Source organism: Colias croceus, chromosome 20 (assembly GCF_905220415.1).
Source record: "Colias croceus chromosome 20, ilColCroc2.1".
In the NCBI taxonomy this organism is placed as follows: Eukaryota; Metazoa; Arthropoda; class Insecta; order Lepidoptera; family Pieridae; genus Colias; species Colias croceus.
This window is the reverse complement of record NC_059556.1, coordinates 2989930-3011804: the sequence shown is the minus strand read 5'-3', so window position 1 is coordinate 3011804 and position 21875 is coordinate 2989930. Positions and strand designations below refer to the sequence as shown.

Sequence of the window (21875 nt, the reverse complement as noted above, 5' to 3'; positions counted from 1 at the left end):
ATTTCTAAAAGCTTATTGTTATTGCAAAAAAAATACCTAGGTATTCCAGTTACACAGTAACCATAATATGTATTATATAATAATAAATCTCAATTTATAACACTGATCAACAAACTCAATAAAACGTTAACAAGAACTACATAGCACTTAATTAAACACTAAAGCTACATTGAAAGGTTAACTTAGAGAATTTATTAAAATAATTGTAAGAAAAATGTTACGATTAAACAAATGAAATTTGCTCAAAAAATTCTAGTATGTTCTCTTATCTCTACATAACTAGCAGAACAAATAGAACTAACAAATGTAAGTATTTTGCTACTAAATTAAAACCACACAATGCATTCGTAATAGAGAGGAGAATTTTTCGTTATTTTACTGAAAATGCCGCTCTTTAAAACTTAAAGCTCTGTTGTAAGTTGTTAGCATTGGTGGTCATTTTATGTGTATTTTCTTTGTTTTATAGTAGTTCTTACTTTTTATACATTATATATATTTTATTACCAAACAATATAATTGAGAAAATCTTATGGAAATCATATTATGGTTCCATAAGTTCTTATAATATCTACGGTTGTGTGGAAATTTTGCTTTCATGTAACAATGTTAAAAGGTAAGTCTGCTTTGCACATTTGCACCAAATACACTTAACATAAATATAGTAAGTACAGACTACATATTTTTCTATTATAATATATTGTTATTTACTTAGTACAACCCGTCTTCAAACTATATCTCCAGGCTCCTTCTGAAAACGAAATATTATTAATGTAAAGCAGATACACCATAATATTCCGATGCGCGCTTTTTTTCATACTAAGTAGGTTTTAATTCTAAGTATCCAAAAACGAAATATAATGAAGGCTGGATTCAATCACGCGTCTCTCTTCACTGTAGCTTTTTCATTGAGTTTATACCTAGCTGCTCTATATAAGTGCCGCAAAGCTCTATGTACAAGCGTGAATTCGAATGCTCTGTGAATGTAAATATATAAGTGACTAGCTTTCCGCCTGCGGCTTCGCCCGCGTTTTCAAAGAAAAACCCGCATAGTTCCCGTTCCCGTGGAATCTCCGGGATAAAACCTAGCCTATGTTACTCGTGGATAATGTGAGCTTTCGAATGGTGAAAGAATTTTTAAAATCGGTCCAGTAGTTTATGAGCCTATTCATTACAATCAAACAAACAAACAAACAAAGTTTTCCTCTTTATAATATTAGTGTAGATATATTTTATTAATAGCTTATTATTAGGTATATACTTGGGTATATACAAAGACATCCCCACTAAAAAAGTTCAAATACCTATCCTTATTTGAAACGTTAGGTAGGTACGTTTAGAGATTCCAATCTAGTGAAGGAGGAGTGAAGGCGGGTAATTATTTAGCTAAAAATGAAGTAGCTTCTAGCTTAATAATAAACAAAACACAACAAAGCATTAAAATAATGAACTTTACAGAATGACTAATGGGGTTAAATTAAAATTAATGAAATGAACGTGTTCAAATTAAAATTTCCTTTCCAACGCGAACGGTAACATTTTCTTTAAATTACTCAAGACAGCATGTGCCTATTGTTATTGTCTGGAATCATACTTTGTTATTAATTCATTCTATCTGAGGAATAAATTTATTATGATACGAGTATGTAGGTAGTATGTAGGTCTACGACGATAATCTAGGAACCTATTTAGTCTATAATCTATAACAATAACAAAAATATACAATTGATACAAAAAAGTAAGAAAATAGGTAATTGATTATGTATGTAGCTTTAAATATTTATTATACATTATTAGTAACATGTACCTAGTTCCATTTATTTGTACACAGTTTGGTTTTCTGCACACGTGTGTGAATTGCACTAACATTTTCTATTTTCGCGCCATCTAGTTACGACTGGCGGCAACTCCTCCTCATCAACGAACCTGAAGCGCAACTCAGCGTTGCTGGAAAGTCCACCTGCCATCTCATGATGAAAACCTTCGCGAACTTTCTGAAAATAGAAGAAATGATTTATACACCATGGGATACGACGTCAGATGGCGGCCTCAATTATACTGAAAATCTCAAATTTTACCTCGGATTGAAATACACAAGTAAGTGGATAAGTTATTTCGGTAGGTACCGTGTTAAATTACGGCAACGTAAAACGTCTGAAAGGTATGTTAGTTGTAATTTTTATAAGGTAAATAAATTATTTTAAGCATTTACAAGTTTAATTATTTAAGTCAGATTGTAACATGAGACACAATATCGCCGCGACGATATTTCGTAAGTTGAAAGCGGTTGTAGAACACATAGTAGTTAACCGTTACACCAATAGATGGCGCTAAAATATAAGCGTTAACATTCAACAGATTTGACTGGAGACGTGCCGCGCTTTTGTACGAAACTCAAGCCTTTGTTGAGTACGTCGGTTCAAGAGGGGGTTACTTGTTGGCTAGTACCATACACGATTACATGCTGACTGAAGGTATGCATGTGTATGGAAGGGAGTTACAGTCGCATAAACCGTGGAACGAAACGTTATTGCGCCATGTTGGAAATAACTACGCTAGTAAGTCGGTTTTGGTGCGGGATGCGGTTTCAGTAGATATTACAAAACGCTTTGTATTTCGCTTTACACTTTGAAGTTTGATATCGCACGTTTTGCATCAAGTGTTCTAGCTTTTATGAAGAATAAAGGGATGCATTAAAGTTGATGGTTTTAAAGTTAATTAGTTAGTAAAATAGCATTAATTAATTGCGTGGGTATGAATGTTACCAACAAATATTTTAATTTACTTCGGAATATTTTATAACAAATCAAAAATGTAAAAATATACGTTGCAGCAAAGCATGTACACTGTACAGTGTATCGTACTTTAACATGTTTTTATCATTAACTATGTGTCACCGTGATCAAAAAAAGAAAATCAACGATTATCGCTTCAAATCTTCAATAAAAAATAAATTAATGTATTTGTTGTTGCCATGGAAACGGTTTTGGGTATCGAGAGTTATAAAAACAAAATAGGTATTAACTTTTGATTCAAAAGGATGAGGGACTAATAAATAATTATTCCTATAAATTCTTTATGAATGTTTATTATAGATAACTCTTTTGAATTAAGTGAGTTTATTTATTCGGAAGATAAATTGAATGTTCCGGGAAATGGAACAAATGAGAGTAGGTAAATCTAGGAAATGGATCAAGGATTTATATTTTCGTCCTCTATTATTCACTGTGTGGAATTTATTAATAAATTTAATGCTACTTATCTGTAAAACGTTAGATAATAGATACTCAAAATAATATTTATTAGATTGGTAGTTACTTTGTAGTTGGATAAACTACCGGGTATGATCTATTTCAAAACTCATAATAAGTATATTTTTTGAATAACGATTGAGCTAAACTACCTTTAATCTATTTTTTGGAATTATTGTTTATACTTACATACTTTTATATAAATAAAAAATTTAGTTCCAAAGTATTCCGCCAGAAAATCAATAGTGTAAATAGGTACCTAGATATACCTACGTTAATTTTCTACAAAAATGAACTGAAAATTTCCTTATTTTGTTTTGTTTATGGCTTAGACCGAGATCGCTGTTTACTTTATTCTAATTTATAGGAGCGATGACATCAGTTTTTTTGAATGAAATAATTAATGATAGATTTAGTGCATAATCTGTTTAGATTAGCCTGTATTAGATAATTTGATTAGAATAACCAGTTTCAGATTATTTGTTGATCCTACATAATATTATAGAATATAAAAAATGTATTACACGACTCCTCAATTGTGTATTATTATTTTGTTGTCAAAAGCTTTTAACTTTCGTGTTTCTTCAAAATTATGTTAATTAAATAACTTTGACAAAAATCTAGCAGTGAATGGTCTGTAGTGAACGGTAAACAGGTATACCTAAGTAAATAGATAGAATATAGGTATTCCATGTACCTATATAAAATACTAGCTATTGCCTGCAGCTTCGCCTGCGTGGAAAAGATAAATTTTCATGATACAGATACATTTTTATTATACAATTTTTCATCCCCTATTATATCCCCTTGAGAATTGAACAAAATCCTTTCTTATCGGATGTCTACGTCCAAACATCTACCTGCATGTCAAATTTGAAACAACCCTATCCGTTCAGTGGTGGCTGTGCGTTGATAGATCACTATGTCAGTCAGTCACCTTTTAGTTATATGTATTCAGATAGTAGGTACCTGGATGATACTAATAATTAATTTGTATACCTATTAGAAATGAAGATTGAAGAATTTATAAAGTTTTATTTGCAGCCGATCCCCTACAGTTAGTGTGGAGCATTAGAATTCGATTTTAATTTACATAACGGTTATACAGTAGAATGCAGATCATCCATATTTTATTATTTTAGTTAGGCAAGTTTCAGTTTACTATGTAATATGTAAAAGGCTGACTTTTATTGGACATTATTAACTTTTTTACCACGGAATCCAAAAAAATACAGAACTGCTAAAAATAATTTTGACATGATTTATGTTGGACATATATTTTGGAATGGAATTTTATAAACCAGCCTATTCCGATTTATCTTCTTAATATATAAAAATCAATGCCACTTTTCGTTGTAATTCCATAACTCGAGAACGGCTGAACCGATTTCGATAATTCTTTTTTTATTATATTCCTTGAAGTACGAGGATGGTTCTTATGTAGAGAAAACGTTAATATGTACCACGGGCGAAGCCGGGGCGGACCGCTAGTTTGTAATAAATACGGAGGAACGGGATTAGAGATTAGCATCTAAATATTCAAATTTTACATTTTGCAACTGTTTTTCATTGTAGAATATATTATATCTCGTACGTATATAATAATTAATTATTGTAGATACATCTATTTTTAAATAAGTTATTGGCAATTAAAGATAACGTTAATTTATCATCAGTAAACTTAATTTCATTCGAGTACGCGTATTACATTAGGCGAGTTCACGCAGAGGGAGCAGCCTCGCGAATCAATTGCTGCGCGACGTAGCTTGTTCGAGGAAAGCGCCTGCTGTGTGCTTTCATTTTCCTCGCTCGAGCCACGTCCACACTGACCGAGCTGCTTCGCGCAATTACTTCGCGAGGCTGCTCGCTCTGTGTGGACACAGATTAGAGAATAGTTACTTCGTATGGTGTGGATTCGCCCAAATGTTAAATTTCTTTTAATAATGTGCATAATTGAAAATTCGGTACGGGGTTGCGTTATAGTAAGTTTATAATTATATTCTATGGTACGGGGTCTGGAGTCATTTTTACGGAAGATTAACTGTTAGGTTCACTTTATGTTAAGCCTCACACCTACAGCACATTCTTCAAACTCAAACATTTATTTATTCAATTACTTCTTCTAGAAGCATTTTGAATCGTCATTACATATTATTTTTAACATTTACCACCTTCAAATTTTATTCAAATCAGTAGGTGTGTAATGTTTAAAAACATATCAAAAACTAAAATAATGTCTGTTTCTATAATGTAACATAATATTATCATGAATAGTAGATCATGAAAGCATATAGCATATTTATATGGTAAATAGACAGTAACCGTGTAACGAGGTATTTAAGATTTAAAAACACATTGCCTAAGTGATAGGTTCTTACTATTTATATCCTAATTAGTTGACATCTATAGTAGATATATCCAAGATTTACTGCATTATATTTTTAACCGACTTCAAAAAAAAGGAGGAGGTTATCAATTCGGCCGGTATATTTTTTTTTTTTTTTTATATGTATGTACACCGATTACTCCGAGGTTTCTGAACCGATTTACGTGATTCTTTTTTTGTTCGATGCGGGATGGTGTCGAATTGGTCCCATAAAAATTTTATTCGGATAGGCCCAGTAGTTTTTATTTTATGAGCATTTTTGTCTGTAGGTATTTGTAAATTTTGCAAGTGCAAGTTTGAAGTCGGTTGTTTTTAACGCAGTTATCACTTGTTCCTCATAATCTCGCATACACATTTAAAAAAACAAGATTACAAACTCGTTATATTAACACAGGATAGTTTTTATCGAAACTGAAAACACTAATACGTGTATTAATTTATTAAACGTCAACAAAGATTAATCTCGAAGTTTCCAATAACAAAATAGTCTGAAACGTTCTAGATAATTTTTCACCGTCAAGGTGTAGTCTAGGCTTAATATTTTACACATTGGGATGTTTTCCTGCGGCTGACGTTTTTCCAATATCGATATTCAGTTTGTTTTCGAATTGAGTTTGCTTGATTTATAATCTATAACCTTGTATTAACAATTATAACCCTGATCGTCTGGATATTTTTATTTTATACTAGCTTACGCCCGCGGCTTCGCCCGCTTTGTCTATAACCTAATAAATTATATACGAGAAAGCGACTTTATATAAATTATATAAAGTCGCTTTCTCTGTCCCTATGTCCCTTTGTATGCTTAAATCTTTAAAACTACGCAACGGATTTTGATGCGGTTTTTTTAATAGATAGAGTGATTCAAGAGGAAGGTTTTAGTATATAATTTATTAGGTTTTATATAAAGCGGCCGAAGCCGCGGGCGGTAAGCTAGTTATTATATAAATTTCACTATAAGTGTAAATCATAATATTGTTTCTGTAGTGGATGCTCTAATTTAAGTGATGTGTGATAGATATCAAGTGATGTGTGGTGTTGTTTGCCCAGTATCATGTCAAGGAATAGATTGGCACAAATGGAACGTTAGCCTTGTTATTTATAAAATTTAACTACGTAGGTACTATACTATCATAAATATAACTATGTTATATGCGTTTTGGTTATGCTTGTGCTCTTTACCTCAGTATACAGCACAGTGCCAATGTACTTTATTGCAAAGATACCTACATACTCATACAAAAACATTACAAATAAAGAAATAATAAATGAACAATAATACGAGAAAAAAATCATACTAACTGTAACCTACCTACTTAGGTACTTAGCTAAGTCTCTGTTTCACTTATCGAAACTTATTAAGATGTATACCATTCAGAATTTATTCAATGAAACGTTGAACAATTCAAATGAGTATGTAAAATTATAATAGTAAATTTATAATAAGTAATAAAAAAAACGTAATTTGATTTGAAAATGGTTCTTGCAACAGCAGTAAATGTGAACCACTCAATCTATTAGTTGGTGAATGTCTCGTCTCCAGGGATATATCGAATAGGAGCTAGTTGAGGCGCGTCTTTGTCCGCAATTTTTTTTTGTTTGTAAATTTTAAATCACTTGATAGATTATAGTACCTAATATGTAGGTACAAGTTATTTATGATTATAAGGTGTATAAAGGGATGCGAATTGGTGAATCGGTGACATATTTCCAAAATTAATACGCCTAGCCTATAACGTAATAAAATTAATCTACATAATATTATAACATGTTTACAATAGAACCATCGTTTCATAAGCCATGTTATTATTTTTGGAACGAAAGTATAGTAGCCCAGGTATGAATAACACTCCCTAATCGTACGAAATATTATCCGACTTGTTTTCGAAGTAACACACCATTCAACAAATAGTGAAACTATTGTTGAAAACAAGGGGAAAAACATCGTACATCATGATTAGTTATAGAACTTTTGGTTTACAAGTTCTGGAAACTACGAAAGGTGTTCCAATCTCTATGTAATAACTTACTAATCTGTTGTAATGTATTGCTTTGCTTTTAGCCATTAAGGTAAATTGTTTTCTAAGCCGCGATCCATGTATAATCTATACTAATATTATAAAGCTGAAGGGTTTGTTTGAATGCGCTAATCTCAGGAACTGCTGGTCCGATTTGAAAAATTCTTTCGGTGTTAGATAGCCCATTTATCGAGGAAGGCTATATAATATCATCTCGCTGAGATCAACAGGAGCGGAGCTACGCAGGTGAAACCGCGAAGCGCAGCTAGTAGTTTGTATAAGAAAGACTATAATATAACATATTAGAGGTACAAGTTACAACAACAAGAATACATAATAATAATATTTATAAAATATGACTCATTTCAATTTCAAATACTTGTCTTTTATGTTATGTACCTACCTATGTGTATGAAATCGAAATGACCTTGCTTAAAAGAGTGGGTTGTTAAAATTTAAAAATAACTCGCAACTTTAATATATTCAAAGATTAACATTTTGATTAGGAATAAATACATTATGTTGATTACAAAATTAAACTGTTTAACAGTTACCTACTTCTCGTACTTATAAGTCGTCTGTAATTAAAGCAAGTAGGTACCGAATACATAAATTAAATGTATATATATTTGTCTAATAGTTTTGTAGTTTTCCGTCCGCGGCTTCGCCCGCTATGTCTTAAACCTAATAAATTATATACTAAAGCCTTGCTATAACTATTAAAAAAAAACTGTTTCAAAATCTGTTGCTTAGTTTTTATGATAAGATTTAGAGGAATGGACAGACGGCGACAGCGTTTTTGTTTTATAATAGGTATGTTGTCTTAGAATACAGTTTATATATGTATTCAAAGTATGAAGTGATATAATAGTAGCTTCGATTACATTATGAATCGAAATCCCTTATTGTTATTTAGCTACAACGAACAAAGGAAATGTTGAAAGTTAAAAACATTCCTATTAGAGATGCTGACTCGTTAGCAATTAATGTTTTCCTTCCAATTACTTGGATTCGCTGAGCATGAGTTTTCCTTTTGTAGTCAGTCGGACACCTTGATTATTGTATCTTGATTATGTTTGGATTATTGGAAGAAATCGAGTGATTGAATCGTTCTTAGCAGTTATTGTGAAGAATACTAATGGAATTTAATTCTTGGTATGATTTCTACTCTGTATTTTTTTACTGTTTTATAATCCTTATGAGAATCTATTATACTTAACAACAACGATAACAAATTTTAAAATTATAAAAAAAATTACTGACTAAATCTTATTCATTTACTATCTAATTATCTATATACCCGGAAGTTTTATATTACAATAGGAAGACAATATGTGAGTTAAAACAGTAAAAATTACAATTTGATAAACTTACAAAAACGGTCAACTTCGAACGCAGCCAGGTCGAGAAGCTAGTTCAAACACAAAATATATATAGAAATGATGAGATTAGTATTGAAAAAGTATACTGTATAATAAAAACTGTCCAAGTTTTTTTATTTGATTTCTTGTTCTGTGTTCAGATGATTTGGTATGCATAAACTTTTCCTGTTAATCTCGGATATCGGATTAATATATTCGATAAAATATACTTATAGATACAAGTATAAAATGGAAGTTATAATAAATTGATAGCTATGTTGAGAATTTCTTAACTAGGTAGTTAGTTTAATTATATTTTCTAGTTTTGTTTTTAGAAAATATTCATCGGTAGTAAGGTACCTACCTACTTAGGCTTAAGGTAGGTATTCTAATTTTCAAAAGTAAAAATACTCTCTTACGTTACCTACTGTAGGCACACGCTAGCTTCACTCAATTAACTGTTTTCACATAATTATATTTTCAATCTTAAGTTGATATTTTGAAATAGATCTAATTTACCTACCAGTTACCACTCACTCTTGCACTTTTGGTGTCTGACTGTCTGCGCCCGTGCGCCGATTGAAAACTCGCCGCCATCTTCCTTTTCGTCCGACCAAATGCGTGTTCGTGATTGGTCCTTGCGAGCGCTAATTGACCAATCAGGTCTTAGGTTCAATATTGTTAGCACAGATAAACAAAATGCAGTAATTAATAATAAAAGCTCTTTATGTAAAAACTAAAAATATAAATCTTATAATACACTGAACTCGTAATATACTGAAATAAATAAATATCGTACTTTTTTTACTTCTTGCCAGCAGTTATCTGAAGCTTCTAAATCTAATTGATATATTACGATAAACATCTGTCTTATCTTCAAAAGCTATACATATTAATTATATTTGAAGTCAAGTGGAGCAAATTCATAAAGGAGAATGGCGAAACTGGGCCTAACTGTTACAGAAATCATAATATATTTAAAATTCATTATATTATTTTTAGTAATTCTTGGTAAAATATTTACTCCTGATTCTATGGGAAAACAAATCTTTGAAAAAAAAGATAATGTGTTCACTACCGGCATTGTTATTTAGATTTCTATGACTACCAGTCTTATCAAGCAGAGATTGTCAGTGTTGTCAGGAGTAAAAAAGTCGAATATATCGATTAATACGAATGAATGTCTATATTTTATTTTTAAATTTATTGAATTCAAATGCTTTATAAATCAGAAGCAAAACTTAACTTATTTTTAACACATATCTTAATTTATTTAGATCATTCTATAAAATATAAACATGTTTTACTTAGGGCCGATTTTTCAATCCTTGGTTAAAATTTATCCGTCCAATAAAGTATTACACGAACATTTTAAAATGTCACCTGTAAACTGTCAAATACTGACAATTAGAATACGTTTTTGAAATGGTCGTTTAATACATTATTCGATGAATATGTTTTAACCAAGGATTGAAAAATCAGCCCTTAATCAATAATAATTATAACATTTTTATTTAGGTAGCTGGCCATTAATAAAATGTCAAATTATTAATCATAATTGTGTCAGTTAAGAGTGATTTGTTTATGTTTGTTTTTGACATTTGAGTGAAGTTTTAGGCCCTTCTCCCATTACGATACGCATAGGCGATTCAAGTATCCTGCAAGTCTCGGAGACTAGTCGCCGCGGAGTATCTCACATACATTTTTATGTAGGCTCGCACACTACGCTACTGGTATCCTACACGTCCGCGACTAGTATAGCACTACTGACCGTGTCGGTCGCTTTTGCATCGCGTCTCGACTCTCGCGCGTATCTTTTCGTTAGAAAGATAAAAATATCTAATCATCATGTTGTAGTTCTCGTTCGGCTACAAAAACTCTACAATTTATGTTTCTTTCAATATATGGATGAATCCAGTACTTCTTACTCTTACGTTGGCGTCTTCTATTTCTATAAAAAAGAAAAACTGCAAGAGCTTCTTCGTCACTGGAATTGCTGATTGCTCGACATAACGACGTAACTGTTGTTGCAATAAATAAATGAATTATTATTATTATAACGTCGGTCCACAAAAACGAGGCACAATAATGATGAATTTAGTCGCATAATATGCGAGCATCGGGTAGCCAGCAAATATCTAAGTAGTATTCTACGCGAGTATCGTATTCTAGAAGTATCGCACCTAATGGCAGAAGGGCCTTAGTAACGTTATATTCAAAATTGATCTTAATCAATATCCCAATATCTCTGCTATCCCATAGAAAAGATCTATAATTATTATATTCATAGAGTCTGTATATTTTTATCTATTTAATCACCCATAAATCATCAGTGTAACGATCAGGCCCAGAGTCCTATGGGAGTTTGCCATTCTCCTTTTTCAGTTTGAGTTTTACTAAATAAAACAGATATCTTCATTTATATATAGCTCTACATAGTATAAAACAGTCTCTTTTTCTCTGTCCCTTATGTCCCTTTGTATTCTTAAATCTTTCGAACTACGCAACGGATTTTGATGCGGTTTTTTTTAATAGATAATTGATTCAAAAGGAAGGTTTTAGTATATAATTTATTAGGTTTAAGTCAAAGCGGGCGAAGCCGTGGGCGGTAAGTTAGTTTTATAGATATAATATAATCAGGGCTATCTTTAATGCCACGTAGGTACATCAGAACGTGACAGCCTTTTCTTTTAGTTAGATGACTTTTCTGGGTCATTCCTTTTTCAACTCGTTATACCTACTAAATGAATGAAGATCTCAAATAAAATTTCATCTACGTTTGAAAATTAAGCATTAAAAGTTAAAACCAATAAAACTTGTAAGCCAATAGTTGCCTCATTCCTTTTTCAACTCGTTATACTAAACGAATGAAGAAGAATGAATGAAGATCTCAAATAAAATTTCCGTTCTTACATTAATTTACAATTAAATACAATATGACTTCATCTTTATCTAAAACCTAATCAATTATATACTAAGTAAAACCTTCCTCTTGAATCACTCTATCTATAAAAAAACCGCATCAAAATCCATGGCGTAGTTTAAAAGATTTAAGAATACAAAGGGACATAGGGAAATAGGGACAGAGAAAGCGACTTTGTTTTACCTATACTATGTTGTGATGATGAAAATTCCGTGCCCTGATTTCTCCAATTAAGGCTTAGTTAGTATGTACCTACCTAGTATCGGAAAATCTACCATTACAGTTTTTATTTAGATAAAAACACATAATATTAAAAAAAAACAATATTATCTGAATTTACTTGATTAATGTCTCTCTCTCTCTGTAGTCGTTCCCTCATTACTGAGGATCGTGACTCCCACCACCAGGGTCGTTAATTAGTTGTCGCCATCGAGTCCGGTCCGTGGCAAGATGTAGTGCCGTATTCGTTGGTAGGTCCATGTGTTCGGTAATCTGATCAGACCAACGCTTGGGACTCCTTCCTCGTAGCCTCTTGCCTTCAACTTTACCAGTGATTATTAATTTTTCGAGATTGTCGGGATTCCGGCGTGAAATATGCCCAAAGTAGTGAAGCATTCGCTGACGGCATATGGTCGATAAACGTGGCTGATTTGTTAGGTGTAATTCTTTCAGTATTGAAACGTTGGTTCTACGAGCAGTCCACGGAATCCGCAACATTTTACGCCAACACCACATCTCAAAGGCATCAATTCTCTTCCTGTCCGTCGCCTTCAGCGTCCAGGATTCTGCTCCATATATAAAAATGGAGAACACCAACGACCGCACGATTCTTGTCTTCGTCCGATTGCTTATATTCCATTATACTTGATTAATGTAGGTAGGTACCATGGTATTACCATAAAATCATATTACTCAGGATTTCAAAATAAATGATCAAATTTATAATTACCTACGTGGGTCTTTCCTTGATTTATTTAAAAACGATTTAATAGTATTAATAATAAATAGAGAATTAGATAGCTGACTAATATAAGATGTACCATTTTAAATAAATGAGTTAACGGACTAACTTGTTTTTTTAAAGTTGTAGGTAATAGAAATTTAGCACTTTGAGACAGATAAAAGTAGATTTGAGATCAAGATTATTTTAAGGTAATATAAAACTAGGCTTGATTTATTTTTAGTATATAGGAATTTATAACTGGCTATTATAAACTTAAAGAACGTCATTCCGTAACATTGTTTTATCCTGTATAAATGATGATAATTTTTTTATATTTGCATGGGTCTTATACTGAAAAAAGGATTTTAAAAAAATTGCATCATAGGAATTTTAATATAAAACTTCTTGAGGCACGTTGAGAGCAAAATTTCGCAAAAAGGAAACAGACCTCTATTATAACATCATGTGAAACTACCGTTTATAAAGAACAAAGTCTAGAAGAAATGCATATTTGAAAAGTACAGCCTTTTCTAAGTATTATAAAATTGCCACTATTCTTGTCATAAAAATAGCTGAGAAAAATTTAAACTAATTTTATCAACACGACCTGGTTAATGCTGGGGCGAGACAGAGATTAGCATTAAGTGATAAGATTTTCGTTTATAAGAAATCTTGTTTCCATATATTACCTACAAACACTTTATTTGGAGGTCGACTTTTCACGATTTCGTATCTTAGTGTCTGAATATTCAAGCGTTCGAAAATAGTCTAATACATAGATATTATTATGTTTTAGTATGATTAAAAATAGTTTTAGATTAACATAATAATTATTAATTGTTGTTACATATTCTTGATGGTTTAAGAAGTTTCTAAACGATAATGCAGCATGACATGCGTTTTTGCTTGAATAATCGTTTAGATTTGGTTTAGATCGGTGATTGAATTATTGACGTGCAAACTACATGCAGACATGCTGGTAGCTGATTGTTGGAGCTTATTATTTTCTATCCTGCAAGATAGACTGGCATGCAGCTTGACCATTTAGATCGGTGCATGTCATGCAAATATTGAAGTGTATAAAGCTCCGGCTATACGCGAACTGTATAAAAAATACATGATTTTATATTTTTAGACACTCATACAGAATGACAATTATGCATGTCATGCTTGCATAACCGTCTAGAAACTACGTTAGTTCTTTCACACACCAGAAATATACGAGAGATATTAATAATTATGTAAATCCAAAGCTATTTTTAACATATTCCATATTAAAACATGAGATTATAGAGTAGTTGAATAAAATTACATATATAAATCTTTACAACTTTGTCTTACCAATTAATTCACAAGTGGATTATAATAGAAACAAGTCAATAGATACCGGTTACAAAATTTAACAAATTTGAAAATAAATCTCAACTTGTTTTTGAAATATATCCTACACTAAAACATACGAGTATGCATTATCATTTAAATATATAAACCAGTTGAATAAAATAAAAGCCTACTTTTGAATAGTGTACTGTATAAGTACTGTAGGTGTAAAATTTTTCATGATCGGATCAGATGCCGTATTTATGAATTATGACCTCATATTACCAGATAGTTTACGTCATGAATTGAACTGACTATTCAATATTCATATTTCATACTATATCAAAATTAACCATGGCTGGTTATTGAGAACATAATATGAATTTTCCAGTCAGTTCAATTGACAGCGTAAACTGCCTGGAAATAAGAAGTATGACTTCTTACGGACCCAGACTTTCGGAGTTTCCTGCAAACAAAGTTAGAAACTTAACCCCTAAAAAATGTTCTCGTATTTAAAATGGTACATAATATAGTATATTTTCATTAATTTCAGATGCAATAACATCATAAACGGATTTCATAGCAACACCATTAAACACAAAATCCTCTACCGCAAATTACAAAGCAGCTTAGAACAAAATTCACGCTTCGCCTAAACATGACAGTCTATTTGTTTCGTGGTTTAAATAATCCTTGCTGTTCGTATTAAACCTAGCCTGGATATAGTGGTAATAGACTTTCTACGAATATTGTTGAGTAGGCAATGTGTTATTAACTCTCGAGACTTTAGTAGCGCTCTGGTGTACTTCTGCACTCCTGGTTCTTTTTTCAGTGTTCATCCAACATTATTACAATTATTAATAGATTTAATAATAGTTAAAGTGACGGGAGGTAAAGTGACGCAAATTAAAGTGACGGGAGGTAAAGTGACGGGAGTTGATGTGACGGGAGGTAAAGTGACGGGAGGTTAAGTGACGCAAATTAAAGTGACGCGAGTGAAAGTGGCGGGAGTTAAAGTGGCGGGAGGTAAAATGGCGGGAGGTAAAGTGACGGCCTAAGTGCGAACGAGTACAGTAAATATACCTACTTACGCTACTCCGTTTTACGTGAAAGTGGCGGGAGTTAAAGTGGCGGGAGGTAAAGTGACGCGAGTGAAAGTGACGCGAGTGAAAGTGGCGGGATTTAAAATGACGGGAGGTAAAGTGACGCGAGTTAAAGTGACGGGAGGTAAAGTGACGGAAGTTAAAGTGACGGGAGGTAAAGTGACGCAAATTAAAGTGACGGGAGGTAAAGTGACGGAAGGTAAAGTGACGCAAATTAAAGTGACGGGAGTTAAAATAACGGGAGGTAAAGTTACGCGAGTTAAAGTGACGGGAGGTAAAGTAACAGGAGCTAAAGTGACGAGAGTTAAAGTGACGTGAGTGAAAGTGGCGGGAGGTAAAGTGACGCAAATTAAAGTGACGGGAGTTAAAATAACGGGAGGTAAAGTGACGCGAGTTAAAGTGACGGGAGGTAAAGTAACAGGAGCTAAAGTGACGAGAGTTAAAGTGACGTGAGTGAAAGTGGCGGAAGTTAAAGTGACGGGAGGTAAAGTGACGGCCTAAGTGCGAACGAGTTAAGTAATATACCTACTTACGCTACTCCGTTTTACGTGAAAGTCGCGGGAGTTAATGTGACGGCAGGTAAAGTGACGCAAGTGACGGGATTTAAAATGACGGGAGGTAAAGTGACGCGAGTTAAAGTGACGGGAGGTAAAGTGACGGAAGTTAAAGTGACGGGAGGTAAAGTGAAGCAAATTAAAGTGACGGGAGGTAAAGTGACGGAAGTTAAAGTGACGCGAGTGAAAGTGGCGGGAGTTAAAGTGACGGGAGGTAAAGTGACGACCTAAGTGCGAACGAGTACAGTAATATACCTACTTACGCTAATCCGTTTTACGCGAATTTGGAGTTACACACTTTAACTTGCTGAAATAACGAGTCAAGACTCAAGACACGAAAAATACGGTATTTGGAATTAGATAATACTAGATTTCCGCCCGCGGCTTCGCCCGCGTTTGCAAAGGAAAACCCGCATAGTTCCCGTTCCCGTGGGATTTCCGGGATAATACACTAAATTTATTATAAAATTGGTCTCATTCTATTATCACGCCGTTGCATTTCGACTTATATTCGGATCTTAGACCATATATTTTAATAGAAATTATCGTTATTTAAATTACATGCTTGATTTTAAAATGTTTGTAAAACGTAGTTTGTAATGGGATCTAGTGTTGTGTGATATAATATTGTGTATTGCAATTTATAATATATTAGCACGCTCAACTGCGAGACGGAATGTTTAGGAATCTAGGTATATAATCGGTACCTACCTAATAGATAATATCTTTGTAGTAATTCTACATTCTGCAAATAAAGAAAATTTAAATTTGAGTTTTAAACGGAGTTTAATGAAATCTATATGCATGCATATCTATGCATCTGTTATAAGTGATCACGCTCACAAAAAGCGTTTTATTTCTACGTGCAAAAAAAGCAAAACGCATACCTATTTTTTGTTAGGATTTTAGCCAAATTCGAGAACCTGAAATCATGGAAAATTTTCTAGGTGTTTAGGCATTTTTATCGAAGTTCCCTTAACGATGTTTTTTGTTAATTTGTTGCGTATTTTTTATATTATGTATAGTGTAGGTCAAGATCCTACCATTCCTACCATGTCTTGGCGTGGCCTATATACCTTTAAATATACGTATAAAGACTGTTAGTGTGAATCACAGGTGTGAATGCTCTTAAATATAAACTTTATTAGATACTGAAGTGGGTTTATAAGTGGCTTAGCAAATCGAGACTAAGCTACGATAAAACGAAAAATATCTACAGATTGAAATACCGTTTCACGATTTTAATTCCATTATAATAAAAAACCGTAACACATCTTTATAGAGAATTAAATTAATTTATATTGTATTTTTAAAACATTAGCTTACATATATTTTGTTTAAACTGCCTTAATTTGCCAAACACTTAAACTAATACTTGCTGAATAAAAATGTTTTTTGATGGGTTATTTGATGGGTAGTGACTAGTGAGATTTATCTAAGTAGGTACTTTATTGTATTATAGGTTATTTCTTTTATTTAAGTTTTACATTAGAAGTGGTGTGGTCAAACTTTTTCATTTCTTTTATTTAAGTTCTACATTAGTTTGTCTAAATACTGAATAGACGTGTTTGTATAAGAAGTAATTCATAAACTACGTTTTGAACAAATAAAACTTCACATAGAGTACGTAATATTATCGCGAACAATAACCATCATTATAATTAGTGAACTTTTTTAATAATAGACTAAGTATCTATAATATAAAAATGAATCGCAAAATGTGTTGGTAAGCGCATAACTCGAGAACAACTGAACCGATTTCGTTAATAATTCTTTTTTTATTATATTCCTTGAAGTACGAGGATGGTTCTTATGTAGAGAAGAATGTACCACGGGCGAAGCCGGGGCGGACCGCTAGTGTACCTATACATACATTTATGAAATTTGCTAAATTTATAAATTGTGTGTTTTTATACATTTATTTTATTGTTAAAACTAGCTTACCACCCGCGGCTTCGCCCGCTTCAAAATCCGTTGCGTAGTTTTAAAGATTTAATTTAATTTTAATTTAAAGACAAAGGGACATAGGGACAGAGAAAGCGACTTTGTTTTATACTATGTAGTGATGATCACAGAACAGAACTATATTTCTGTGGTGATTATGACAGTGATAGTGATTAGGAAATAAAAATTAATCTGTACCGAATAAAAAAGCTATGAACATTTTTAACTCAAAAGTTTGTATATCAGTGATAATAATTATTTATTAACATGTTTTCAAAAGTGGTTTTTGTACAAAATATCAATTAAGTTAGAGTGGGACTCGTTAAGTGCCGATAAAAGCATTCGTAAGTATGTAGAAAAAACTTGAATAAGAATTAAGTTAGTCCGAGGAAAATGGAATTTTGGTATTTTATTATATTTTGCGGGATAAAGTATATTTAACTTTCTTGTTAATAACAATTAATTGATTAAAATTATTAAAAAAAAAGGAATGAATTAGAGCATTAATTTTGTAATTTTAAATGATTAGTATTTCGAAGGTAAGTGAAGACCTGAGATAGAGTATTAATTATCATAAAAATTCAAAACAGTCGTAAATAATTATAAAAAAATCTATTGTCGCGCTACTTCGAGCTTTAGGTATGTTGTCTACGACTTTCTCAGAAAGCACTAAGAAAATGAAATTTAATATACTTAACCAAAACATAACTTTTAATATTTTTGTGTTTGATATTTTGAAATGTTACTTTCATTGCAATATTTTTATTAATAGAATTGTTTGTAGTAACTTTAGCAGAAATCTATACTTATATACTTATACTTATCTATACTATTATTATAAAGCTAAAGAGTTTGTTTATTTGAACGCGCTAATCTCAAGAATCACGAGTCCGATTTGAAAAATTATTTCACGGTTAGGTTAGGTTAGGCTAGATAATATTATCATCACGCTAAGACCAATACGAGCGGAGCAATGCGGGCAAAACCGCGCCGCACAGCTAGTATTACAATTGCATTTCCGATCAAGTCGTGTGTGAATCACTATTGGGGCATCATCCACAGACTTCCAGATGTCAATGACATTTGAAACAGCAAAAAACATTTTGATATTTTTTGTGAAACTTTTTCTGTTCCCACGATATAAAATTCAGTGCAGTATACAGTCATCCAATTGTAAATAGATACTTATTTGATGGTTAAATACTTGTGATAACTGACTTTTTAACTAGCTTCTATTAATTTTACCTGTACCTATGTAACCGATTTCCGACTCGATTTTGACCCACTGTAAATGGACAGATTTAATTCAATTTTGGCACAATAATTATTATCAAGGATAGCTGACGATAAAATGATTTCATGCGTTTATCTTACTCAAAAGATTTTCAGTTTTTCAGACTATATTTATTGAAAAGAAAATCGTTTTTCAATCATCCTATACGCATAAGTCATCAGCAATTTTCCGAACAAAAGCATTCCATTCCCAAATAATTATGATATTAATAAAGGTCAGCATTCGTACACTGACAGGTCCTTTAGATAAGGGCTCATCACGTTTTGTCTGTCGTTTATTACGCCTCGCTTAATCAGTGAAAAAAATAAATAAAATAGTGTTTGTTTGAACGCGCTATCCTCAGGAACTAATGAATTGATTTCAATCTATCCCCGTTGGATATGTATGTGATCCCTGCTAAATGCTATAAAACATAATGTACCACGAGCGAAGCCAATTAGGCGGTCTGCACAGGTCTATGAAATGTTTATTTGTTTGTTTTACGTGCTAATCTCCGGAACTAATGGACTGTTTTCAAAATTGTTTCTCCGTTGGATATGTATGTGATTACTGATTCGAGACCAGGCGAGCGCGCAGGAAATAAATTGATTATTCAATTTATCTGCGCATGTTGTAACATCACCACTGCTCGAACGGTGAAGGAAAACATCGTGAGGAAACCGACATGTCGAAGAATTAAAAAGTTCGACGACATGTGTCATCCGCCAACACGCACTTGGCCAGCGTGGTGATTATGGCCTGTACCCTCATAGGAGGCCCGTGTCCCAGCAGTGGGAACGTATATGGGCTGATGATGATGATGATGATACTGATTCCTGCTCTAGGCTGCTGACCGTATACATTATGTACTACGAGCGAAGCCAAGGCGGACGTCTAGTTCTGTACAAAATGCATATATAATATAATACAATCCAATTTCATTTACATATTATGTTGATGACTAGCCGCCTACATAACTTTTATGATGCAAATATTAAAAACGTCGTCACTGATAATGAAAAAAATTTGCTAAACTTGAGATTTTTCACGTACTTCAAAGGTAATTCTAATTGGATACGAGATACATTAAACAAGCCACGCATAATAAGTTAATTTAAAATGTTGTTTATTCCGAAAATTTGTGAATTATACTTTATTTTTATTAAGGGTACTTTTTGAAAGTAATAAGGTAAAAATAAAATTGATAATGCGTTCGTGTTACCACAGATAATATAATACTGTATTACATTTGAGGGGACTTCGTTTTCATATATATTCATGAAGACTATTAAAATTTAAGGGCCATGCTTTTAGATACGATTCTGAAAGCTTATAATAATAAATCCAAGTCGTATTGTTCGAATTAAATCTAGATACAGATAGAAATAACACACTAGTGAAGGTCTTAGATGTAACTTGGATACAAATTATTGTAGGAAGCTCTACACCATCTCTATTTCAAAGTTTTAAAGAACTTTTTGATTGAATTACAGTATGTATGTAGAACGAAGTTAGTTGAATTACATGTGGTACTTTGTTATAAAGGGAAAGAATATAATATACGAATTAATACGTCAGAGAAAGAAGCTTTTGGGTTTTTACTTACTTACATCACTACATAGTATAAAACAAAGTCGCTTTCTCTATCCCTATGTCCCTTTGTATGCTTAAATCTTTTAAACTACGAATCGGATTTTGATGCGGTATTTTTTAATAGATAGAGTGATTCAAGAGGAAGGTTTAAGTATATAATTTATTAGGTTTTAGAAAAAGCGGGCGAAGCTGCGGGCGGTAAGCTAGTTAAAAATGTATTTAGAACAATATATCAAGTGTGGCAACCAATAACCAAACTATATTATAAAGGACTAAACCCATGCGGTAGGTACTCCATATATCAAAAGAAAATAAAAAACATGCTTTGCGACATTTCCATACTAATGTTTCGCTCCTATGGCACGATATTTGTTAGATCGACCAATTAAACAACTTTTCAGGCATTTTGAGTCAGATTTAAAAACGCAGATTTATATGACATCCATTATAAAATAAGGTGCGATATTTTGTGGATATGTTATAACCTTCGGTTCAAATTTAATATATTTATTATAATTTCTGTAACATAACTAGTTACCTACCCATTCTACAAATATAATAAAATTAATAATAAACACATAAATAGTTCTTGATTCTATTATATTTATATGGGTTAGCAGCAGCTGTTAAATTATATATAGATAAATTTGAATTGTAATGAAAATACATACGCAGTATCTTCTAAACAACGGTTTATTGTAATAGAATGGTATCAGTTTTTATGCGTGGTGAATAATTTTATTTGAATTAGAAACCATATAATATAATATACCTAGTTACTCCTAGTTTAACAACAATAAATTAAAAAGGTAATTTAAGTAATTATAAATTAAAAAGGTAATAAGTACCTATAAGTAATTATTTTATAAATACATACCTACCTACTTGGAAATCCTTTAGAATAATATTGAATCAATAAGCCTTTGCACATTATATTTTACGCAAAACTTCACACAACTTTTGAAATTTAAAATTCATCAATTCTAATCTCATGAGACCTTATAATAGGTATTATACCAATAAACACCTTGTTTTAGACCACTTTTAGACAGTGAAAAAAACACAGATAATTCAAAACCAAACGAATGTATTTTTTTTTTCATTTGCCTGCGCCCTGCCAGTATTACAAATCCAATTTGAATTTGGAATCGACTTTGTTCCATGATAGTCCACAGAATATTGAAATTCGAAACGTCATCGACATTCGAC

The 21875-nt window shown here is 32.2% G+C and overlaps 1 protein-coding gene and 1 long non-coding RNA gene across 3 annotated transcripts in view; one reads left to right on the top strand and one right to left on the bottom strand.

The window, feature by feature from the left end:
* Nucleotides 1-21875, top strand: part of LOC123700890 (atrial natriuretic peptide receptor 1) — a 245144-nt gene that overhangs the window by 93341 nt on the left and 129928 nt on the right. The window contains exon 5 of the mRNA XM_045648257.1: nucleotides 1889-2094. Within this exon, the coding sequence (XP_045504213.1) occupies nucleotides 1889-2094 (206 nt within the window). The remainder of the gene's footprint in view (nucleotides 1-1888; nucleotides 2095-21875) is intronic.
* On the bottom strand, nucleotides 516-21731 carry LOC123700891. Of its 2 annotated transcripts, none has more exons than XR_006752658.1 (3): nucleotides 21548-21731; nucleotides 1805-1991; nucleotides 516-748 (listed from the first exon to the last, which is right to left on the bottom strand). It is a non-coding gene; the product is annotated as an uncharacterized LOC123700891 (long non-coding RNA). The 2 variants fall into 2 exon arrangements; XR_006752659.1 differs by lacking the exon at nucleotides 21548-21731 and adding an exon at nucleotides 9537-9610.